Source organism: Pungitius pungitius, chromosome 9 (assembly GCF_949316345.1).
Source record: "Pungitius pungitius chromosome 9, fPunPun2.1, whole genome shotgun sequence".
Taxonomy (NCBI): Eukaryota; Metazoa; Chordata; class Actinopteri; order Perciformes; family Gasterosteidae; genus Pungitius; species Pungitius pungitius.
Genome location: NC_084908.1, coordinates 20,186,108 through 20,209,056, shown reverse-complemented (window position 1 = coordinate 20,209,056; position 22,949 = coordinate 20,186,108). Strand labels below are relative to the sequence as shown.

The following is a 22,949-nucleotide window of genomic DNA, read 5'->3' as shown; positions in this document are numbered from 1 at the left end:
ATGAATGGTCCTGCCCTTCGGGTCCCTTTATAGCGCCCTGGTCCGGCGTCCCCGCTATGACGTACCAGCTCGCCATTGGTTAGGTTTCACAGGTGCTTCATGACGCGGTCACGGAGGGGCGTTCCCACAGCGTCTTTACGCAGCTCGAGTTCCCTGATAGGGAACTAATGGGCCGCTGTCCCTGCTTTATGGGCCGGTCGAAAGAAAAGAATTTAAAAAATAAGAAAATGTTTATAGGCCTATCGACCGGCCCCCAAGTGCGTCGGCCCACCAGGCATTCGCCCGGTATGCCCGATTACCAGTCTAACCCTGGTTGCAGAATAACAACAGGTGATGTTTGCATTGTGTTCTCATGTTGGGTCTCTGAGTCGTTCTTGCAGAAAAGGAGCTGAATGTCCATCTAAGACTCTGTGGTCCTTCAGGAAGGAGACAGGGAGCCGTGTACTGAGTGTAGGATCCGTGTCATGTGATCATGTTTCTCTCATCAGGATCCTGGCACCACTGATCTGGATGTTTTGTAGTTTCAGGATATTCTTAACAGGGAAGAGTGAATTACAGTAGTTCAGACAAAGGGAGGGACAAGCGTCTTGTGTCTGACAGGGTCAAAGTGGGGACGTGTTTAGATGTCACTAAACACTACAAACTGACCTCAACAGTCTCTTTCATATTGTGTTAAAATGTATGAATATTTGGACCAAACAATAAATGAATAAAGCAGCATGTGTGTGAGTTGACAGCTTGTTTGTCTTGTTTCTGTCCTGAATGTGAGGAAGACGTATGAAGAGCTGCAGAGAGGACACATTTATCTACATGTGGACAGGAGGACGTCACACTGCATCCTTTCGTTTCATGTGAATTATTACAGACGTTGATGCTACTTCCAGGTTCATCAAGATGATCTTCACTCATTAACAACACTTTAATGATGTTTCCTTTCAGCAGAAGTAAGACACTAACTTTAAAGCTACTTGTGGTCCTGCAGCTCATGCTAATGAGGTAAAGAGGAAGGAAGCCCTGCTGGGGTTGAACAGCAGCTTAGTACCAACTCCAGAAGAGAGGAGCTGACCTCAGAGACATCAGCCTCCTCTTTAGTGTAGACGTGTTGGTGGTGACTTAGTGAATAAAGAGTTTCTGATCTGAGGAGCAGCTATGAGTTCATCAGCCGGTGGATTAGTCGTCTTCCTTCTCTCTGTACAAGGTACTGTACTTCTACATTTAGATTGGGAGGCCGTTAGCACCTCACACACACACAGGGAGCTGGCTTTTTAGTTCATACACAGGTCTGATGGCATCAAACACAAATAAGGACTAAATGAACATTAACAAAGAAGAAATGTCTCTGTTCAACTTCCTCTAATCGATCAGCAGCGTTTTATCTGCTTTTTTGTCAGGTTTTATTGTGTATTTGTGGTCATTTTTATTCTCTTCCTGTTTGATCAGTGTCTCTTTGAGTGACATTTCATATCTTTCATCCGTGATGCAGAAAATAGATTCAGAACCGGATGCTGAGAAGTCAGCTCATGTGGTTTAAGAGATAGCTGACTCAAGCCAGTATATAAAGACAGTATATAAGATGAAAGAATATATGTTTATTAAAGTATAACCCTAACAGAACTAAAGAACTTCAATGATGAACTGAAATAACATATCCAAAAACCATAAGGATCTTATGAGGTGGGAAGTCAGTAAATCAGTGGTATAAGTGTGGATGTGTGGATGTATGAATGAAGAGAATAGCTCAAACACAACTGAAAAAACGCATCTGCCTCCTCTCGAGTCCCCCTTCCAACTGGCAGGAGCATGGAATGTATAGACCTCAGGAGACACCGGGCCCAGGTGCTCTCCATTAGCCATCAGGACAATGCCCCACCTAGGCTCACCTATAGGGCGACAGTTAGGTAGGCACACCACCCACTACTCATATTATGTGTGTGGGGCATCACAATATTTATATCTACATATACTTTAAAGTGTTAACGCCCTTGTCCTCAGTGAGGTGTGACCTCTATCTCCCAGTATTGTTGCCCTCAGAGTTGTGGTTTCTCTCCAGTTTCCATCTCCACTCTGCAGCAGACTGACCACAGACAGAAGAGCACAGAGCAAAGCACTCTTCTTCTCATCAACCAAACCCTTCTAATACTTCAACTTGAGCTTTTTCAAGTCCACAGGTTCAATACATCGCTGTTCCTTCCAGCTGCAGAGTTCATGTGGACATCGTGGACTCTTTCATTACTTTCTATAAACTCAATGATTTTCATATTTCTCATCATATCTTTTCTCTTCAGTAAACTACCAATGAGAGTGTGTCCTGTGATGTTGTTCTGAGTGTGACTGTGGTTCCTGATGTGCTGTGTTACAGTGATACAGAGTCAGGACGGATGGAGAGTGACTTACCATGAGACTGAGGTCTGTGCTGTAAAAGGATCAACTGAGTATATAAGCTGTGACTACACATACCCACCTGGAATAAATCACTCTGATATAAAGGAAAGATTCTGGTTCACTAAAGAGAAAGATGGTGAACCTGTGGATCTGAGGAGATACTCTGAGTATTCAGGCCGTGTGGAAAACAATTGTTATACAAAGGGTTGCACTCTGGTCATTGCAAACCTGAGAGAGAGCGACTCAGCTGAGTACAAATTCACATTCAGGACAAACAAAGGAGAGAAATATACTGGTTCACCTGGAGTCACTTTGTTTGTCACAGGTAACATTGAAAATTCACATATTAATCATCTCCAAATGTTCAACATCTAGAAAACTAGAGTATAAATGTCATCTGTGAATGTTTACGGTTTAATAAATAATATTCACAGGTTCAGGTCTCCAGGTGCAGGTGAGCAGATCAAATTCTACCTGGTTGAACCTGAGGTGTCACAGCAGCTGTGTTCTGTCTCATCATCCTGAATACGACTGGTCCAAGAATGGAGAGATCATCAAGACAGGATCTTCTCTTCTAGTCTCCTATGGTTCTACAGACAGATATTCCTGTTTTTTAAGTGGATATTGGGATCAAGGTTCTCCTGCAGTGTGTAAGTTGACTCCAGTGTGTCGGCCTGTGGAGCTTCAACAACATTTCATATGGAGACACCAGACCGCTGCATGTAAACTAGAGGCATCAAAAAGATGAAGCACCACATTCCTCAGGAGGTGGAGCTGTGGTCCACTGACCAGAGGGTCGCTGGTTCAATCCCCGGCCCCTGCAGTCTACGTGTAGAAGTGTCACTCACACACTGACACAACAATATGATTCTAATCACAGCTGTAAACACACTGGAGTCTAAATGTTAAAGTACACACAGCTGCATATTGATGTCATTCTGTTTTTATGTCACTCAGTGTCCTTCACACCTCGCACTTCACCTAATCCGTTCATTCTGTACTCTTCTAGTCACATTCACCTCATCAGCCCAAATGCACTCACCTGTCTACCCTACTCACTACCTTCAGTATTTAAACCGCAGTCACTCACTGGCTGCCACATTTGTCTCCGCATTCATGCCAGACCTTCCAGCACTTTCCTTTGGATTGATTCCCTGGTGCCGACCCTGCCTGCCCGTCTCGCTCCTGCGCCAGTAAGCCACCTTGCCTTCAGTCCCAGACCACGTCTTTTTCCACTAACTGTTTGTTTGCAATGAGGAAAATAAATGACTCTTATTGGAACCAATATTGTCTGTTGTACTGCATCTGGGTCCAAACCTCACGTGTTACATATTAATAGAAACAAAATATAAACTTTTACCAGAAAAGGAACAAAAAAACAATAACCTGATAATCTGAAATTATTTTTTGGAGGTTGATCAAACTTAACTCAGGCATAATTGAAACATTTGGTCCTTAAAACTTTGATTTATTTATAGTAATTATTTATAAAGTACCCATTTTCTGAAGTGACAAATATTATATTTTTGATAATAAATGTGTAAACACATGAGTGCTGCTACAATATCAGAGGCTGGACAGAATAATATGATTTCCCTAAAGACTCAAGTGGATTCTTCCAGAACAGAAGTAGAAGTGATGTGTCAGCTGGGTGGAGGAAACAATCAATATCTACGCTAATCAATATCTTCTAACCTCTTAGTGTGTTTATTCATGTCTCCTCCAGATGGTCCACAGCGTCCCTCTGTGTCAGTGAGTCCCTCTGCTGAGATGATGGAGGGTGATTCAGTGAATCTGACCTGTAGCACTGATGCTAACCCAGCAGCTAACTACACCTGGTACAAGGAGAATGGAACTTCAGACCCTCGTCTTCTCAGTGAAGAACCTCAGCTGGTCTTCAGCTCCATCCAGTCCTCTGACTCTGGAAGGTATTCCTGTGCAGCTGAGAACCAGCTGGGGAGGAAGAGGTCTGACTTCATCTCTATCGATGTGAAATGTGAGTGAAACACAACCTTCTGAAAAGCAACATATTCACTACTAAGGTAGTGTTTTGTTATGAACTTCTATTTATTTAACTATAACATCTAATAATATGTTCACACGTCTCCTCCAGATGCTCTGAAGATTTCCTTTGTGTCGATGAGCTCATCTGGTGACATCATGAAGGGAAGTTCAGTGACTCTGAACTGTAGCACTGATTCTAACCCAGCAGCTAACTACACCTGGTACAAGAAGAATGGAACTTCAGACTCTCGTCTTCTCAGTGAAGGACCTCAGCTGGTCTTCAGCTCCATCCAGTCCTCTGACTCTGGAAGGTATTCCTGTGCAGCTGAGAACCAGCTGGGGAGGAAGACGTCTGACTTCATCTCTATCGATGTGAAATGTGAGTGAAACACAACCTTCTGAAAAGCAACATAATTACTACTAAGGTAGTGTTTTGTTATGAACTTCTATTTATTCATCTATAACTTGTACTAATATGTTCACACGTCTCCTCCAGATGGTCCACAGCGTCCCTCTGTGTCAGTGAGTCCCTCTGCTGAGATGATGGAGGGTGATTCAGTGACTCTGACCTGTAGCACTGATGCTAACCCAGCAGCTAGCTACACCTGGTACAAGGAGGATGGAACTTCAGACCCTCGTCTTCTCAGTGAAGGACCTCAGATGGTCTTCAGCTCCATCCAGTCCTCTGACTCTGGAAGGTATTCCTGTGCAGCTGAGAACCAGCTGGGGAGGAAGAGGTCTGACTTAATCTCTATCGATGTGAAATGTGAGGGAAACACAACTTTTTAAAAGCAACATAATCACTACTAAGGTAGCGTTTTATTATTCACTTTTTTTGGTTAACTATAACTTGTAATAATATGTTCACATGTCTCCTCCAGATGGTCCACAGCGTCCCTCTGTGTCAGTGAGTCCCTCCGCTGAGATGATGGAGGGTGGTTCAGTGACTCTGACCTGTAGCACTGATGCTAACCCAGCAGCTAACTACACCTGGTACAAGGAGCATGAAGACTCACCACGAGCATCAGGACAGATGTTCACCATCACTGACTTCAGAGCTGAACACAGTGGGAATTATTCCTGTGAAGCCCAGAACGAGATGGGACGTAGTACCTCCACCTTACTTCAGATTACTTTTTCAGGTAAATCTGTGGGACTAGAAGGTGAACCTGAGCAGATACACTATGACCCCCTGAGAATCAGACCCTGGACCCTCGGTTCATCACTTTAAAGCTTCACCAGCTGAGCGTCCTGGCAGACATCACGTGGTCTGATGCTGTCAGATGAAGTCAGAAGTGTAGAAGGAACAAGAAGAGTCACAGCCCTCCTAGAAGATCTGAATATGTTGATACCTGAACACAGTGTGTAGCTGTAAGAATGCAGGAGCAGTTCAGCAAGAGAAACCAGTCTGGAACAAACAGAATGTTCTGTTAGCAATACAACAGTTAGCTAGCATGCTAACTAGTTAGCTTAGAGTATTATAGTATTTTGGGGGTAGAGTTAAAGTTCATCATCTGCATAGAGCAGATCTTTAGGTTCCAGATATTCTTTCACTGAGTCAAAGATCATATGTTTGACCAGTTGGTCACTCCTAATTCATTCTCCATCTAATCATCAATCATAATAGTTTATATTTGTTGTTTGTTTTATTTCCTGTGTAGGAAAAGAAAGCTTCTTATGGTCAATAACAACAACAGCAGCTGTTGCGTCCACATCTACTATTTTCCTGATGATCACGATCCTTGCTGCCTTTCTCTGGATCAGGTGAGCGGTTCAGCTTCACTGTGATAAAATGCAGATATGGATCTTTCATTCACTTGATTTGATCATTTATTTGTTTGTCCATTCATTCTTCTGTCCAGAAGAAAAAGGTCCTCACAAAGCTTTTTCCCTGGGAAGATACCAGACAACAGCGCTGAGGTGAGGAGGAAGAGCTCAGTGTGGAGTTCTATTTGAACATTCATCATATTTTATATAACAGATATTCTCATCGTTTTCATCTCCAAAAGGTCAAACTACATCCACGTTTTACTTAATGTTCTTATTGAATCTGTGTGTGTCCTTCTTGTGTACAGCGTGCACAGTATCCACAGACACATTACATGTCATTCAGCTGACGCTTTCATCCAAAGCGACTTACTTTGCTTTTTAACCCATGGCTTACATTTTGCCTGGGGAGAAATTAGGGGTTAGGTGTCTTGCTCAGGGACACTTCGACATGGTCCATGGGGCAGATGAAGGGCCCAAAGAAGTAATTACAGAACAAGCCCCCCTGCAGATATTCTGCTATTTGGTCCTTTGTACTACAGTCCAACAATAAACCTATTCATCCAATAAGTATTTACTGTTCTTTGATGCAGATCCCACTGGTGCAGCTTTGCAGCGTGAACTTTTCCGGAACCCGGAAGGATCTTCTCTACTCCAACATCAGGCCAGCTCGCCCCTCCAGGGGCAAGCAGGAAGAGGAGGAAGAGGAGTACATGTATCAACTTTAAAAGTTCTGGTGCTGCCAGTGAGTGAGACTTTGCCAATCTTGCTGCTTTTATCATCACTGTTTGTTTAAACATGTTAATTCTTCATGGTGTGAGTTTACGGTTTTTTAACTGATGGAGGTGTGAAGGAGCTGTGGATGATTCTTCTGCTCTGTACAGCACCGTCAGCAAAGCACCAAGAGAATGAAGCCACACGGACATGTGGTACTTTACATAGTTTAAGCACACTGTAACAAATTACTGTAACAAATTACTGTAACAAATTACTGTAACAAATTACTGTAACAAATTACTGTAAAATTACGAGGAATTCTCAACAGTAGCATACTGTTATTCGTCAATACAGTACTGTAAAATATTGCAAAGGTTGATGTCTTGGAAGAATATATTTTTTGCAGTACAGTAGAGTGTTCCGATTGTATTGAACAGTTATTTAAGTATCTTGAATGTTTTTTGTTGTTGAATATGTTTTCATTTGTTGCACCATACTACCAGATCTATACAAGCATCTTCAAGTTACATTCATCTATAAAGAGTCTTTACCAATTTTGCCAATATGCTTCTATTTATTTTCCTAATTTTTTACCTTTTTGTATAAGAACTTTTCTCAACTTAAAGCGGCTGAATTGGACTTTCAGAGCCTTAATATTACATCTAAATGTCCAATGTAGACTTTTTGAGTTGATACATATCTATATCTATATATAGATACATATCCCCTCCATAAGACATTTGGGCACCACATAAGTGGGAGTTTGGTTCATTACAAAATAGGTGTTAAATAATGTATTCTCAATGAAGTTATAACACTGAGATCACCACATTTTCCTCTGGTTTTGGAGAAGATGTGTAACAGATGTGTTGTGGAAGATCAAGATAATCAATTAAACCTCAAAGTAGGGATTACCAATAATAGCAAAGCTCAGTTACAAAAGCAGTGGCACAACCTGAATTATACTTCTACTGGCTGTTTCTATGGCGACTAGTGCTTCCGGTTGACGTTGCCACAAGAAACCATGGCAACGTCAACCGGGCCCCGCCCAGCCTCAGCTGCTCCTTATCAGAGAAACTGGAACAAGGTCGGCGGTCGGGAACACCGAGGGCTGAATGTGTGTGTGGGCAGAACCCGTGCTGCAGGAATGTGCTGGAAACTAGATAAATATCCTGAGGAAGTCCCAAGTTCTGCGTGGAGGCCCTTGATCTGATTCCTGTTGCTCCCCCGTTGAATTGTTCCACAGATGTGTGGTGGTTGTTCGTGCAGCCTGGGAGTGTTTGATTGACCTCTGAACTGTCCCTACTGTTCTATGTTCTAATCTGAATGACTGACTGACAGTGTTGGGAAAGTTCACTTTCTACATGAACTAGTTCAAAGTTCAGTTCACAAATTTTAAAATGAACTAGTTCAGTTCATTGTTCAAACTTCAAAATATTTGAACTAAGTTCACAGTTCCAACTAGTTTAGTTCTTTTTTTCCATATGTTGGTGTAAGCTATTCTTTTTCAAAATTATTGCCACAGCCCATATAGAACCACAGACAGCAATTATTTTATCAGTTTTAACACTGAAGCTATGCATCAGATTTAATCTTCATATCCAATTTTGAATCCTTATCCAACCAGGGTTCACATTAGCATTGAGGGGATTGTTGCTTTAATGTTGCTGTCCATTCACTCCACACTAGCAGCAGCTGCAGCGTTCACCCCTACAGTACATTCTCAAACACATGCTGCTTGAATGGTCTTTTTTAAATGAGGAATAAAAACAGTATACAAATAGTGACAGTTATCATTAAGGTGCAAATGTTTGCAAAGAAAGGTCAGATTCCTCCCATCCTCACCCACCTTGTCAGTTTCTTCATAAAAGTCTTTTAAATTATTCTACGCCGTCTCTTTGCTACACGCAGATGTCGCCTCCATGCATTTCTTTTTTTTTGATGACGCATGCGCGGTGCGACGCTGGAGACTCGTGTTGCCAGATCGGGTGTTTTTTCCGCTATTTATTAAGGCGCGTTTAAGGTGAGTTTTCTATAGAAATCTGGCAAAAAAATTAAAGCCACGTGCAATGATAATCATTTAGAAACAAAATCTTTATTCTTAAATGTTGAATACAGTTTAAACTTTAATTATAAGTGATAAGTGATCTTAGCTCAAAGACAAACGCAATGATTATTTGCTTATTTACTTTTTTGGAATTCAAAATAAAATTTAGTTCCATAATGGGAGCCCAAATAAAACAAAACTATTAAAAGTTTTCACAATGTTGAATCAAAGTCAGAGATAACTTTTCAATTGGAATCAAGTTCAAATCAAATTCAAACCAAGATAAATGTTAGAAAATATATAACATAACATCACATCTTAGTTTAAGACATGGCTTGAGTTACTTGACGTTGGTAACCAATGTCATGTTTTTAAATACACATCAGACGCGAGAAAAAGCTGCTCTTAGTTATGATGTTAACTCTGTCATCATGCCCCCTCCCCCTTCCAGGTCCATGTACTGTTCTTATAAACATCAATGAACCAACACACATTTACAACAAATACCTAAACCAACCAACGACTGTCCGCATCCGCCCGTAATCATTAGTGAAAAGTGACTTTAATGGCTTAACTTTCAGGCTGACTAACATCCTACTGAGGTTTTGACGGTTTTATATATAGTTTATACTTCCTATTATGGACAGTAATGGATGAAAGTGAGCTCAGGCAGACAAGTTATAAACCTGAAATACCACTTTCTAAGTCAGTAACATTATAGAATAAATACACAAAGAAACTGAACGTCTCTCGGTTACGTATGTAACCTTCGTTCCCTGAAGGGAACGAGACGCTGCATAAAAACGCTGTGGGAACGCCTCTGCGTGACCGCGTCATGAAGCACGTGTGAAATCTAATCAATGGCGAGCTGGTACGTCATAAGCGGGCGACGCTGGGACCAGGGCGCTATAAAGGGACCCGAAGGGCAGGACCATTCATCTCTGAAAGGTAGAATCAACTGCCACGGGCAGGCCCGGGAGTATGGCAGAACGTTTACGCAGCGTCTTCAGGGAACGAAGGTTACATATGTAACCGAGAGACGTTCCCTCTCAGGGAACTCGAGCTGCGTAAAGACGCTGTGGGAACCCTATACCCACTCACCATATGAGCAAGTGACCGTGGTGTGAAGTTTAAGACGCACACTCAGATGAGCACCTGTGCTCCAGGTGTAGCGTTAAGGCCAAGGTGGTAAAACCTCACAAACGTGTGGGGAGAGGACCAGCCTGTCGCCATGCAAACGTTGTGTGGCGATACTCTTCCCGACAACAGGGCTTTAGAAGCCGCCATACCCCTAGTAGAATGGGCCCGGACAGCCAAGGTGCGGAATGGCCGTCCGATTTATAAGCAAGTGTGATGGCCTCAACCACCCACTTGCTCATCCTCTGCTTAGTCACCGGGAAATAGCAAGCAGGAAGAGGTTCTTAAGAGCCACACACTTCACTGCAACCTCCGCCATGGGCTCGAAGGGAGCGCCGGAGAGACCCTCTAGTACGATGGCCAAATTCCAATACGGAACTCCAGTGCTGGCTGCTGGCCTCAGGGTGCCACGAAGGAAGCGGGATGCCAGCGGGCTGTCTCCCCAGAGAACGCCCGTCCATATACCTTGATGGTGGACGGGAATAAACCTGTGGCAAAACGCTCCTGCAGGAACTCCAGTACTGAACCGACTGGGCAGTTAACTGGGTCCAGCTGTTGTTGCCCACACCAAGTGGCAAAGAGCTTCCATCTACCGGCGTACGCTTCCTCGTGGCGGGGGTTCTGGATTGGAGGATGGTCTCCACGACTTTGTTCGAGAGACCGGCTCCTAGGAGGCGGATCCCTTCGAGGGCCACGCCGACGGTTTCCATAGCGCGAGGCGAGGGTAAACAATGGACCCCGACGCCTGAGACAGCAGGTCCACCCTGATGGGGGTCTCCAACGGAAGACCTGCGAGGAGCAACAAAAGGTCCGCGAACAATACTAGGGCCGGCCAGAGCGGGGCTACAAGCAGTAGGCCACCGTCCTGACGGACCTTCTCCAGAATCCCCGGGAGCAGAGCAACCGGGGAAAAGGCGTACAGACATGACCTCGGCCATGCCTGCCCCTGCCCAGGGGCAGAATGCACAAGGGAGAAACACAGAGGACAATGAGTGGTCTCTCTGAAGGCAAACAGGTCTACCTCAGTAAGACCGCCTTTCCACAGGAGCTCCACCACCTCGGGGTGGAGTCCAGTCCCCGGGCCTCAGCCTCTGTCCCCCATATGGCCAGAGCCCGCAGGCAACGCCGTGTGACCTTGATCAGACGGCGCTGGTTTCCCCTCGGGGAAAACCCCTTGGCCCAGAGCCACCACTGCAACGGTCTCAAGTGTAACGGGCCGCTAAAGCATCAGGTAGGATGCCGCTGACAGGAGACCTAACAGTCTCTAAAACTATTTCACAGTGAGTGGCTGGCCTAGCTTGTCCTGCTTGACTGCAGAGAGGATCGAAACTACTCGAGCGGGAGACGGATGTGCCCAGGAAGGTGGTCCTATGCACTGGGGACGGCACGCTTTTCCTGGCGTTGAGTCTCAGCCCCAGACGCTTGATGTGGGCAAGCACAACACCTCGATGTTGGGCCGCCAGCCGCACGGATGGCGCTAGAATCAACTAGTCGTCTATGTAGTTCAAAATGCGGATGCCCTGGAGACGCAATGGTGCCAGAGCAGCGTCCACGCATTTGGTAAACGTACGGGGTGAGAGGGCTAGGCCGAACGGAAGAGCCCAGTATTGGTAAGTTTTGTCCCCAAAAGCGAACCTCAGGAACTTCCTGTGTCGTGGGAGGATGGAAATATGAAAGTAAGCGTCCTGAAGATCTACCGTGACAAACCAGTCCTCGGACCTGATCTGTGCCGTGATCTGTTTGAGAGTGAGCATCTTGAAGCTCAACTCCGCAACCACGCGGTTCAAACGGCGAAGATCTAGTATCGGACTAGTGTAGTAAAGCCGGAACCCTCCTCGTGCTCGCTGGACCCGGTCGTGCCCCGAAGTGGCGGCGGGGAGAACGGACCGACTCCCGGGGAGCCCTCGAGCGGCCCCGCGGACGTGGCGTCGTCGGGCTCTTACGAGGTAGCACCGTCGTATGCAGGCAGGAAGCCGCCTGCACTGCCGCCGAGCCAGGGCCGCATCCGCAGCCGGTCGACTCAAACACTAACAAACTGCAGTCCGTCCTAGTCTTAAAAAGAATCTTTTAAACAGCTATATTAAGCGCGTGAGGATCTTTGGTGGCCAGTCTGTGGTCCATCTCCTCCCGCTGGGCCGTGCTCCACCACCTAAGGCCTCCAGGCCCTCACTGTGGAGGCCGTGTGAGCCGTGGAGTTGAAGATGCTCGTGTGAGACCCTGGTTTCTTTCCCACGGTTGGTTTTTTGTTGTACTTGTTAGAGTCTGAGGGTCGTCGCAGGACCTGCTCAACTTTGTAGCCTGTCCTAGACTGTGGGTTAAAAATGTGGGGCAGACACATAAAACCGATCTCTGATTCCTGGTCTATTTTTTTATTTGTTTCTATGGACCAGGATGTCTTTCAGGTTTTCATTCCTACGGAAGGCAGCGATCACTCCACTGTCCTCCAGCAGAGCTCCCTCGCCCCCAATTTAGGGTCAGTAATAGCCTAACCCTATTTTCCAAAAAAAACACCCGGAATGTTTAATTAGGCTGTATTGAACAGCATTATTAAGGTTAAATAGATAGTAAAAAAGTATATAATATTATAAATATTTACAAATTGTGCCAAAAAGGGCCCAAATTTCTATTTTGGAAACCTTGCCTGATTTTTCTGTACTAAAGCCTCTATAAAGTTGTTTATAGACCACAGATACTGTCCACAACCTGGGATTTGCTCTGATGAGTTTTTAGCTTGGTGTCTCCATGTCTTATAGTGATGGATACCCTGTAGGCCTATGAGATTATTTGTCAGGGAGATTCTAGAAATTAAAAAAAATGTGCCTTCTTCATTTATTAATTAATTAGTAAGATATATACTGATATTTCACACTTGCGAGGGTTCATTCCTTTATTCTACAGAAAATTAAGTGTCCTATTAGACAAAGTAGTTTCAGAGTTATTACCCTTTTATTCAGGGGTGTGCTATTTTCACAGAGGCCAAAAACGGCCTCGTGGACTAAAGGGTTAAACTGTCTCTGTTCTGTTTACTGAAGAAACAGAACAATACCTGGATATGAATATCAGTGCAGAAAACTGTGTGTCTGGTTTAGCCACCACGCTTTGCAGTTTAGTTTTATGGGAAAAAACAAAAAAGAATTAACGGAAGTAAACGTCTGCAGTTTTTTAATTAAAAGAAGAAACAACTATCGGTGGTGGTTCCGTATTTTAGTTTTTAACGGAAAAACAAGTTTAAAAGCAGCGCGGAGCGAGCAGCTACGAGTTCATCAGCCTCCTCTTTAGTGTAGACGTGTTTGTGGTGACTTAGTGAATAAAGAGTTTCTGATCTGCTGATTCAACACAGAGGAGCAGCTATGAGTTCATCAGCCGGTGGATTAGTCGTCTTCCTTCTCTCTGTACAAGGTACTGTACTTCTACATTTAGATTGGGAGGCCGTTAGCACCTCACACACACACAGGGAGCTGGCTTTTTAGTTCATACACAGGTCTGATGGCATCAAACACAAATAAGGACTAAATGAACATTAACAAAGAAGAAATGTCTCTGTTCAACTTCCTCTAATCGTTCAGCAGCGTTTCTTTGCATTACAACACATTTAGAGGCTGGGAGTCACTCACAGTCTCTGAGGAGCTTTGTTCTGCTTTTTGTTGTGTTTTATTGTGTATTTGTGGTCATTTTTATTGTCTTCCTGTTTGTTCAGTGTCTCTTTGAGTGACATTTCATATCTTTGATCCGTGTTACAGAAAATAGATTCAGAGCCGGATTCTGAGACATCAGCTTTCGTGGTTTCAAAAAAATTCTATTTGTTAGTGTTTGTTGAGTTTCTTAAAGCCATTTACCTTTAAAGTGTTAAACCCCTGGTCATCAGTGAGGTGTGTAGTGGTTTTTTGTCCTTGGGACCAAAAAATCATTACATCAAAGGGCCACTGATGCTGTTTAGTTTTTCTAATGCAGTTAAACAGCTGATTCTCCAGACAGTGTTTTTCTTTGGTTTCACATTTATTTCAAAAGAGGTTTTTACATTTTTGCCCTGGGAGTAATTCGATGATAGGTGTCCTCTCTACTCCACGTACCACCATCACACCCAACAAACACAACAAATAGCCTGTGGCTCCTATGATGCTCATAATGTGCTGATTCGCTGTAGAAACTGTATTACACAATCAATTAGTCATTGAATTAACCCAAACTATTCCTACTTAATGACAAAAAAGGATTAAACTAAATTGACTAGAAAATCTACTTGAATATTAAATCAACCTACATGATTAAACAATAATATTTAAGAATAAAAACTAAATGATGAGCTCCCACAAGGTGTGACCTCTATCTCCCAGTATTGTTTACCTCAGAGTTGTGGTTTCTCTACAGTTTCCATCTCCACTCTGCAGCAGACTGACCACAGACAGAAGAGCACAGAGCAAAGCACTCTTCTTCTCATCAACCAAACCCTTCTAATTAGGGCCGGGACTCGATAAAATAAAAATATTAATCTAATTAATTAGAGGCATTGTAATTAATTAATCGAAATTAATTGCATTTTAATTGCATAAATATTTGACCTGAGAACAGTGAGAAGTAATTTTTTTCACATGGATTTTTATTTTTGTTCAACCAATTCCAGCAGACAAGTGTAGCAATAGCATATTTAGAAATATAGTACTTTCAGAAATTCAGGTAGCCTATAGGTAAGTAGACCTTCTGTAAACTATGTTTTTTTAAGTAGACCAATACTTTCAAGTACATTCAGAACATTGGTTATTTTTTCAGACGTGGACTTAGTTACCCTGGTCCTTAAACCAGTCATCTGGTGCAGCGTGGGTTGGGTGTGGGTCCTTGTACGTCCACGCTAGCTGCTAATTGTGTTGCGTTGAGGTGATACTTGAGGCTCGATGTGAATTCCTTGTTGCACAGCTTGCACACAACCACGCTCTTATCGACGCTTCCATCCGTGTGTTTATTATAATAAGATTTCCCATTCACGGGGCCACTCGACACGGTCTCGTCAGCTTCTTCGTTCATGTTCACTGTGGTTTGTTGTTGTCTGAAGTCACGAACGCTAGTTGGTGCTCCAGTATAATCGGTCCCCCCGAAACTCATCCAGTGAGAAACGTTCCGCTCTGCAAAAAAAAGTGTAAAAATGCGTTAAAAATGTTTAATGTGTTATTTTAATGTGTAATTAATTAATCTTAATTCATATTGTAATTAATTAATCGCAATTAACGTGCTAAAGTCCCGGCCCTAATTTTTTACATAAATTGCATCACAAGTTATTGTTTTGTATGAGACTGAATTCAACTTTCAGGGCCCTAATATTACATCAAAAAGTTCAATGTTTCCCTTTAAGAGCAGAAAGGTTGGTGGTTCGAAACCCGGCTGCTCCATGTGACATGTGACATCTCAAAGTGTCCCTGAGCAAGATACTGACCCCCTAATTGGCCCCCAGGCAAGTTACTTTGGATTAAAGCGTCAGCTAAATGACATGTAATGTAATGTAACATATATATAAATACTGGGCCCGAGGGATGAACAGCCCCCCCCATAAGAGACCTGAGCCCCCTATGAGCACCACAAAGGTGTGGTTTTGGTTAATTTAAAAAGAAGTTAAGTCTTTTTTTCTCTCATAAAAATATTGATTGTATTTTCTTTATTATTCAGGATCTGCTAATTGATTTGTTACTGAAGATCACATTGAGGTATTTAAACTGTTTAGGCTTCATGTTTCTATAAAAAATAGCAAATGTTTTAATTACAAAGAGCTGCAAGCTACAACATTTTGTTTTTATGTGAATTCATTTTTTGTGCTTAATAAATGAATAAAATACATATTGATGGTGTTTATTGGCTCTGCAGTGAGGTAGACGTCTCCCTGTAGTTCTTCTTCCTTGTAGTTGATCCATGTCAGACCTCAGTGAACATTTCTTCATCTCACACAGCTGCTCATGCATGGTAATCATCTAAAGGGGAAGCAGCACTTTTCATCAGCTCCTACAAACACACAAGTTGTCTTTGGGTACCTCGTCCCTCTCTTGGACAGCTGATAGTGGAGGACGTGTTTTAACAGAGAGGGATGAGTGGAGCAGCTCTGAGGTTCACAGCAGCTGTGAGTGGGTTAGTCATCTTCCTGCTGTCTGCATCAGGTATGTCTGCTTTTACATTTATTACATTTACATCTGTATCACAGGGGCTGAGTTCTATTAGAAACAAGACTTTAAAAAATAAATCTATTCTGGTTTAAATTCAGAAAGTTTATTGAAACTTTAAGCTTTAACCCAGCAGTGTGTTGTTTTTTAAGAGTTTAAGTAAACAATGATGAATAAAATCACCATAAAGCAACATGTGTGGACAGATGTGAGAAGAGAGAACAATCATGTGACCAGTGCAGATGAGCCCAGAGTGTCTGTAACACCAGTAAGACTCAATAGAACCAAAATACTTAAAAGTTTCACTTCCTCCTTTGTCTCTTTCTCTGCATCATCACACCCTGAACTCACCACTAACTGGAAGACTGTTTTACTTTCTGCTAATAATTAATATTCAGTTTCGTCTTCCTCTGAAGAAAAAGATGTGCATCAACGGATTGATGTGTCGCTATATATATACATACATACACATGTGAACTCCACCCCGCCTGCTGTTATGAGTGTGATGGTGGTTTGTGGTTCCTCTTCCAGTCATTCGGGGTCAGGATGGCTGCAGAGTTTCTTACAGTTCCTCCTGGATCTGTGGATTACAAGGATCCACCTTGGAGATGCACTGCAGCTACACCCCCCCCTCCAGAACCAGTGAAGGGGTCACAGTGCAGAGGGCCTTCTGGTTCACCGACGGGCAGCACGGGCCCCCGGTGGATCTGAGAACAGACCCAGGATACGCAGGGCGGGTGCAGTACAGTTACCATAGCAACCGCTGCTCTCTGAGCATCAGCCACCTGAGAGCCAGCGACTCGGCTGAGTACAGGTGTGCTGTGTTCATGTTCACCACAAACCAACCGGACAGGAAGTGCACCGGCCAACCGGGAGTCCGTCTGTCCGTCACAGGTATCGATCCAAGCGCCCGATACTTGGGAAGCACTGCTGGTGTCTGTGGAAGGATTCACACACTGTGTGTTGTTTCTACTAATCCAGGTTTACAGGTGGAGGTCAGCAAGTTGAGATCTTGTTATGGAAAGTGTACATCAGCAGAGCTGACGTGTCGGAGCAGTTGTCTTCTACCTGGTCCAACCTTCTACAGCTGGTACAAGAACGGAGAGAAAATGACGAGGGAAGGAACAACAACGATTGGGGGCTACTTTTATCCTGAAGAGAGCTGGTCCTGTGCTGTGAGAGGATACGAGGAGCTCCGGTCCCCCCCACAGTGTGAGCCTCCTGCACCGACTTCCCCTCACGTGACGCTGAGCAGCTGAAGAGTTTCATGATGATCATTTAAACTGTTTTATCTTTTCAGGTGTTTATGGTCAACCCTGCAACGTAGTGACGTACGATGAAAGAAGCATCTGTGCCTTCAGAGGATCTTCAGTGGACATTTCTGCCACATATAACAGTAGATCTGTCACCTCTAAGTTCTGGTTCAGCCCTCGGCGTAGTGGTCGTTGGAAGCATCTCGCTCAACCAGAGGACCTTCGTGAAGACTCCATGTACGAAGGTCTTGTTGAGGTCCTTGATACCGAGAGGGGACACTCCACCCTAAGAATCAAAGACCTGAGAGAGAGCGATTCAGCTGAGTACCGTTTCAAGTTCACCACACGGAGCTTTAAAGGGAGCAGCGGTTTACCTGGAACCACTTTGACCGTCAAAGGTACAAAGAACAAAATCAATGAAAGGCTTTGACAACATGCACCGTTCTCCCCAAAGATAAAGCAACAATAGCTTTGGCTGCTCCTGGTTCACAGATCCAGATGTGCAGGTGCAGGTGATCTGGTCTCCTGGGGGTCCAAAGCTCATTTGCCACAGCAGCTGTGTCCCTCATGTCCCTCGCCCGTCCTTCGATTGGTATCGCAACGGAACCACGAAGGTTGAGGGTGAAGCGTCTCTTTCTTACGGAGGATCCGTCGACCCCGCCGACAGTTTCTCCTGCGCTTACCAGAGCCTCCGCTCCCCTCCAGTGTGTGAGTCCCCCCCCTCAGGACATGACTACAGCCGCTGTGATCCATGTGATGTCCCTCAGCTGGCTGCTGAGGAGACAGACGCGTCCACAGGTTGAATGGAAGTAGACGTCTATCGTGCTACCAGTAGCACAATGGTCATTTATTTTATGAGTTTGTCTTTGTAACAAAACAAGATGTAAACACTGCTTCTTGATTCACTGTGTTTGTTCTTATGATCGACAAATGGTCACATGATTATTAATGTGTTCAATATGTCTCCTCCAGATGCTCCGAGGGTTCCCTCAGTGTCAATGAGCTCATCCGGTGACATCATGAAGGAAAGTTCAGTGACTCTGACCTGTAGCACTGATGCTAACCCAGCAGCTAGCTACACCTGGTACAAGGAGGATGGAACTTCAGACCCTCTTCTTCTCAGTGAAGAACCTCAGCTGGTCTTCAGCTCCATCCAGTCCTCTGACTCTGGAAGGTATTCCTGTGCAGCTGAGAACCAGCTGGGGAGGAAGAGGTCTGACTTCATCTCTATCGATGTGAAATGTGAGTGAAACACAACCTTCTGAAAAGCAACATAATCACTACTAAGGTAGTTGTAACGTTTCCTGGTTTAACCTGAGAGTCTCGGACCGTAGAGGCAGCAACACGGTTTGCAACACGTTTTTATTTTGCAATTCTTTAATTACAGTTTACGCGTCATGCTCCTCTCTCCATCTGCTCACTACTGTCCTCTATTGGGTGGGACACACACATTAAGGACAGCTGAGTCTGATTAGACTTCATCCCGTCACCGTTCCTTGAAGCCCCCCCTTGCTCGGTTCCCCCTCTGCAGCTGAGCTAACCCCACCTCCACAGTAGTGTTTTTTAATTAACTATTTATCTTGTAATAATATGTCCACATGTCTCCTCCAGATGGTCCACAGCGTCCCTTTGTGTCAGTGAGTCGCTCTGCTGAGATGATGGAGGGTGGTTCAGTGACTCTGACCTGTAGCACTGATGCTAACCCAGCAGCTAGCTACACCTGGTACAAGGAGGATGGAACTTCAGACCCTCGTCTTCTCAGTGAAGGACCTCAGCTGGTCTTCAGCTCCATCCAGTCCTCTGACTCTGGAAGGTATTCCTGTGCAGCTGAGAACCAGCTGGGGAGGAAGAGGTCTGACTTCATCTCTATCGATGTGAAATGTGAGTTAAACACAACCTTCTGAAAAGCAAGATCATAACATAATCACTACTAAGGTAGTGTTTTGTTATGAACTTCTATTTATTTAACTATAACTTATAATAACTTGTTGACATGTCTCCTCTAGATGCTCCGAGGGTTCCCTTCGTGTCGATGAGCTCATCTGGTGACATTATAAAGGGAAGTTCAGTGACTCTGACCTGTAGCACTGATGCTAACCCAGCAGCTAACTACACCTGGTACAAGGAGCATGAAGACTCACCACGAGCATCAGGACAGATGTTCACCATCACTGACTTCAGAGATGAACACAGTGGGAATTATTACTGTGAAGCCCAGAACGAGATGGGACGTAGTACCTCCACCTTACTTCTGAATGTTTTAGGTTCAGGTGAATACTGATCTCTTTGAAACAGATTTCATTGGGTGTTGGTGAAGACCCTCACACATCCTCGACCTACCAGTCTTCAGTTTTTTCCTTTTGATTCTCCAGGAACATGGAAATCAGCCTCCGTGTGGACCATCTCTGCAGTGCTGCTGGCCATCGTGCTCCTCGCTGCCTTCCTGTGGAGGAGGTGATCCATTCTGTGGTGATCGTGTTCACTGATGCATCCAGAACATCGTCTTCTGAATCTAGCAGTTCATCCGTTCACCTGCTTGCTCTTCTTTAGGAGAAAGAAGGCTGAAGGTGGAGAGAGACCCTCCAACAGAGCGCAGGTGAGAAAAAAAGAGTTCAAGTATAGAACGGAAATGTCGTGCTTTGTTTCACAGGTCAAATACTTGATTATTAATTAGTCTTTGTTTAAGAGTTATTTCAGCTAACAGTTAGTACTCAGTAATGTTTTTGCTGGATTCAAGATGCAAACCTTTAGGATTCTGCATCTTCTCTTAAACATGCACAGTGACAGCTCTCTGCTGGATGAAACCTGATGTTGTAATTAGCTCATCAGGAGCCAGATGACTCTTACGAGCACAGACTGAGAAGAAGTGACCTCATCCTTGTGATGTCATCCATTGGTCCATGGACTGCAGAGGAGTCGCCCCCTGCTGGTCAGAAGACAGAATGAAGGTTCAGGACCCTTCAGCTTGGCTTGGCTCTTCAGATCTGGAGGTCCCTCTCTGATATGGAGGCAGCTTTGGTCACCAACTAAATCTGACTTTTGTCATGTGACCTTATTTTGTGCCCAGTGAAGACTTGTAGAACAGCCTCCTCGAGTCCATCAGCTGCTTCACCGTGAGGACATTTTGTCCCAAAGTCCAACAACCCACGTAGTGTCTCTGCGTTTGTCCCGTCAGTCCAACATGGATCCGGTGCACGACGCTACGGCCGCTCCAGCACCGAGACAACGGGCCGAACCGCTCCACTACTCCAGCCTCCGCTTCCCCCACAGGCAGGAAGAGGCCCTCTACTGGAACATCAGGTCAGCTCCGCCCCGCAGACAGGACCATGACCAGCACCAGGACCTGGACCAGCAGCAGGACCAGGACCTGGACCAGGAGGTCGAATACACTGCTGTCAGATCGGACAATGCCTGTGGTGCCCCGCGGTGAGCTGCACATTATGAATAAATATATATATATATAAGAAAGGAGAGAAACTTTGAATTGTTTGAATTTTCCGTTCACAGAACCAGGCGTCAAGAAGACGACGTGGATTTGTTTGCTTTGTACACAACGATCAACAAATGAACCCCATCTGTTTTTTAGTAAAGGGATTATCATTCATTAAAAAAGCATTAAAATGGGGTTTAACACTTGTTTGTATGATCAGTGTTTCTAAATAAATATTTTAAATAGCGTCAACATTTTTGTTCCATTTGCTTATTTTATACCGTTTATCTTGTTATAGTCATGTGCTGAATGGTCATTATTCCTTTAAAAGAACGATTGACTTGAGAGCAGCTTCCTCGTGTGGCAGAGAGACAGAAGGTTCTTTCTGCATCGATCCATCATGCGGCTGTGGGAACATTCATGATGCTACTAGTACAAAGTTCACTGTTTGTACATTGACTTTAAGCCAATCCAAGGGTTTATTACGCCAATATTTAATAGTTATGAGTTAGAATAACTTTGGGAAAGAGACCTCAGGCAGAACGTTGTTTTCATGCTCTGGTGAAGAAAGGCCAGGCCTTCAGATAGTGGAAAGAAAACATCAATAGACACATTAAGGTGTTCATTTATTCATTCATTCACTTTGGCCAAATGGATGAATGGTTGTTTTAGCACCCAGTAGATGGATCAAATGCTGGTTTGACCTTCACAGGTCATGTCGATGTAACATGTGGCTCAAAGGCATCTGGACAGCTTGACTCTCTTTGTGTTGTGAACCCTTCTGCAAAGAGAGAACTGAGGAGGCTCTACAGCCGGCAGCCGTTGACGGACAGCTCAGTCGCCGCGTCCTTCAGGCTCCGGCATTTATCTCGCAGGCCGTCACTGCTGGAGCACTCTGTGGGCGACGGCCAGCGCTCCACCCAGGTGTCCTTCCCCAACACGTAGACGGATCTGGTGGACCGGGAGGCAAAGAGACGTTTGGTTTGAGTCATTCTGGGAGAAAGAGGTCCGTAACAAAGCTTTGTTTCCACAAACAAACATGGCTGCCACTTACAAGGAAATCCACTCTCACATTCAGTCTGAGAGCAAATGGGTTTGTAGCTTCTACCTGTCTGAAGGTGTGGTACCAACATCTCAGACCCCCCCCCCCCCCATTGACATTGATTCATCCCCTCGGGGTACAAACACGTGTTTTACTCTCAGGAGTCTTAAATGGAGCAGAACGGTGGTGACGCCAGCCGCCATCATGAGTTTCATGACGAGGACGTCCTTTGGAGGGAGGCGAGGCTCCTGAAATATGCACGTAGAGTAGAAATAAAGCCCTGGACCCCCACGTCCTTCTTCATCCTACCTGCCGGTGTCAGCGTCAGCGTTCCACTGGTCCTCTGTGGGCCCCATGATGAGGTACTGGGAGCCCTGGTTCAGGACCAGTCCGTCTCTGCAGCCTCCATGAGACATGAAAAGCCTCCTCTGACCCACTTCAACTCCTGCCTCTATGCCTTCACATCCACAGGATACCCACACGGTAAATAACAATTCATCCAATAACATGATGCTTCATTCAGAAGAAGAAGAGCTGATCCTCACAGACTCACCCAGTTTGATCACTTGTGTGATCTCCACCTCGTATTTGTCGTAGTAACTCTGGCTGACGTTCAGCACCTTCACCTTGAAAACTAGAGCACAAATAAACCGCTGGAGGTCAAATGAATCACGTGACAGAGGATTAGTCTCAATTCGTTACTAAATATAATTAATAGGAAAGTTAAAAGTGCTGCATGTACTGCTCCATGTAGATTTCACACTGTACATTTATTCACAGATACTTTGCACTTTAGCTGCTCTCTTGCACTTCTGGTTAGATGTTAAACTGCATTTTGTTGTCTTAGAACTTGTACTCTGTGCAATGACAATACATCTAATCTAATAGATTCAAAAGAAATGACTAATTAATCACACAAATGTTTAATCGCAATTGATCTTTTAAATTATTTTTTGACAGGGTGGATGTTGAGATGGAAGCAGGCTAGCAGCTAGCCTAGCGGTTTGTAAAGGGGTCTGTTTGACCCCTC

The 22,949-nt window shown here is 44.4% G+C and overlaps 5 protein-coding genes across 6 annotated transcripts in view; 4 read left to right on the top strand and 1 right to left on the bottom strand.

The window, feature by feature from the left end:
- Window positions 1-956: 956 nt before the first annotated feature.
- On the top strand, window positions 957-19,004 carry LOC119217891 (B-cell receptor CD22-like). 2 transcript variants are annotated; one of them, XM_062564625.1, is made up of 7 exons: window positions 957-1,198; window positions 15,988-16,191; window positions 16,726-17,088; window positions 17,176-17,406; window positions 17,495-17,845; window positions 17,940-18,155; window positions 18,420-19,004. In XM_062564625.1, the coding sequence occupies exons 2-7, from the start codon at window positions 16,122-16,124 to the stop codon at window positions 18,695-18,697; spliced, it is 1,509 nt and encodes a 502-aa protein (XP_062420609.1). In that variant the 5' UTR covers window positions 957-1,198; window positions 15,988-16,121; the 3' UTR covers window positions 18,698-19,004. The 2 variants fall into 2 exon arrangements, with proteins under 2 accessions (XP_062420609.1, XP_037327812.2); XM_037471915.2 differs by lacking the exon at window positions 957-1,198 and adding an exon at window positions 12,917-13,453.
- On the top strand, window positions 3,157-4,773 carry LOC119218082 (Schwann cell myelin protein-like). Its single transcript, XM_062564400.1, has 2 exons — window positions 3,157-4,378; window positions 4,496-4,773. Exons 1-2 carry the CDS (start codon window positions 4,096-4,098, stop codon window positions 4,771-4,773), a joined length of 561 nt encoding a protein of 186 aa, XP_062420384.1. The 5' UTR covers window positions 3,157-4,095.
- Window positions 4,889-22,949, top strand: part of LOC134102930 (B-cell receptor CD22-like) — a 38,245-nt gene continuing 20,184 nt past the window's right edge. Inside the window, exons 1-2 of the mRNA XM_062564624.1 lie at window positions 4,889-5,152; window positions 5,268-5,528. Of these exons, the coding sequence (XP_062420608.1) occupies window positions 4,927-5,152; window positions 5,268-5,528 (487 nt within the window). The 5' untranslated portion in view covers window positions 4,889-4,926. The remainder of the gene's footprint in view (window positions 5,153-5,267; window positions 5,529-22,949) is intronic.
- On the top strand, window positions 19,046-21,352 carry LOC134132700 (B-cell receptor CD22-like). The gene is made up of 6 exons (XM_062564328.1): window positions 19,046-19,328; window positions 19,454-19,717; window positions 19,820-19,901; window positions 19,998-20,043; window positions 20,623-20,873; window positions 20,955-21,352. Exons 1-6 carry the CDS (start codon window positions 19,046-19,048, stop codon window positions 21,013-21,015), a joined length of 987 nt encoding a protein of 328 aa, XP_062420312.1. The 3' UTR covers window positions 21,016-21,352.
- On the bottom strand, window positions 21,487-22,602 carry LOC119218062 (complement C3-like). The gene is made up of 3 exons (XM_037472199.2): window positions 22,473-22,602; window positions 22,229-22,376; window positions 21,487-21,828 (listed from the first exon to the last, which is right to left on the bottom strand). The coding sequence occupies exons 2-3, from the start codon at window positions 22,333-22,335 to the stop codon at window positions 21,684-21,686; spliced, it is 252 nt and encodes an 83-aa protein (XP_037328096.2). The 5' UTR covers window positions 22,336-22,376; window positions 22,473-22,602; the 3' UTR covers window positions 21,487-21,683.

Coding starts and splice junctions, on each gene's coding strand:
- LOC119218082 (XM_062564400.1), top strand. CDS start 4,096: ATGTCTCCTCCAGATGGTCCACAGCGTCCCTCTGTGTCAGTGAGTCCC. Junction 4,379..4,495: donor CATCTCTATCGATGTGAAAT/GTGAGTGAAACA, acceptor CGTCTCCTCCAG/ATGCTCTGAAGATTTCCTTT.
- LOC119217891 (XM_062564625.1), top strand. CDS start 16,122: ATGAGTGGAGCAGCTCTGAGGTTCACAGCAGCTGTGAGTGGGTTAGTC. Junction 17,089..17,175: donor AGTCCGTCTGTCCGTCACAG/GTATCGATCCAA, acceptor CTACTAATCCAG/GTTTACAGGTGGAGGTCAGC. Junction 17,846..17,939: donor AACCACTTTGACCGTCAAAG/GTACAAAGAACA, acceptor CCTGGTTCACAG/ATCCAGATGTGCAGGTGCAG.
- LOC134132700 (XM_062564328.1), top strand. CDS start 19,046: ATGTCTCCTCCAGATGGTCCACAGCGTCCCTTTGTGTCAGTGAGTCGC. Junction 19,718..19,819: donor TCTGAATGTTTTAGGTTCAG/GTGAATACTGAT, acceptor TTGATTCTCCAG/GAACATGGAAATCAGCCTCC. Junction 20,874..20,954: donor AATGCCTGTGGTGCCCCGCG/GTGAGCTGCACA, acceptor TTCCGTTCACAG/AACCAGGCGTCAAGAAGACG.
- LOC119218062 (XM_037472199.2), bottom strand. CDS start 22,335: ATGTCTCATGGAGGCTGCAGAGACGGACTGGTCCTGAACCAGGGCTCC. Junction 21,829..22,228: donor GCTGACGCTGACACCGGCAG/GTAGGATGAAGA, acceptor CCGGTCCACCAG/ATCCGTCTACGTGTTGGGGA.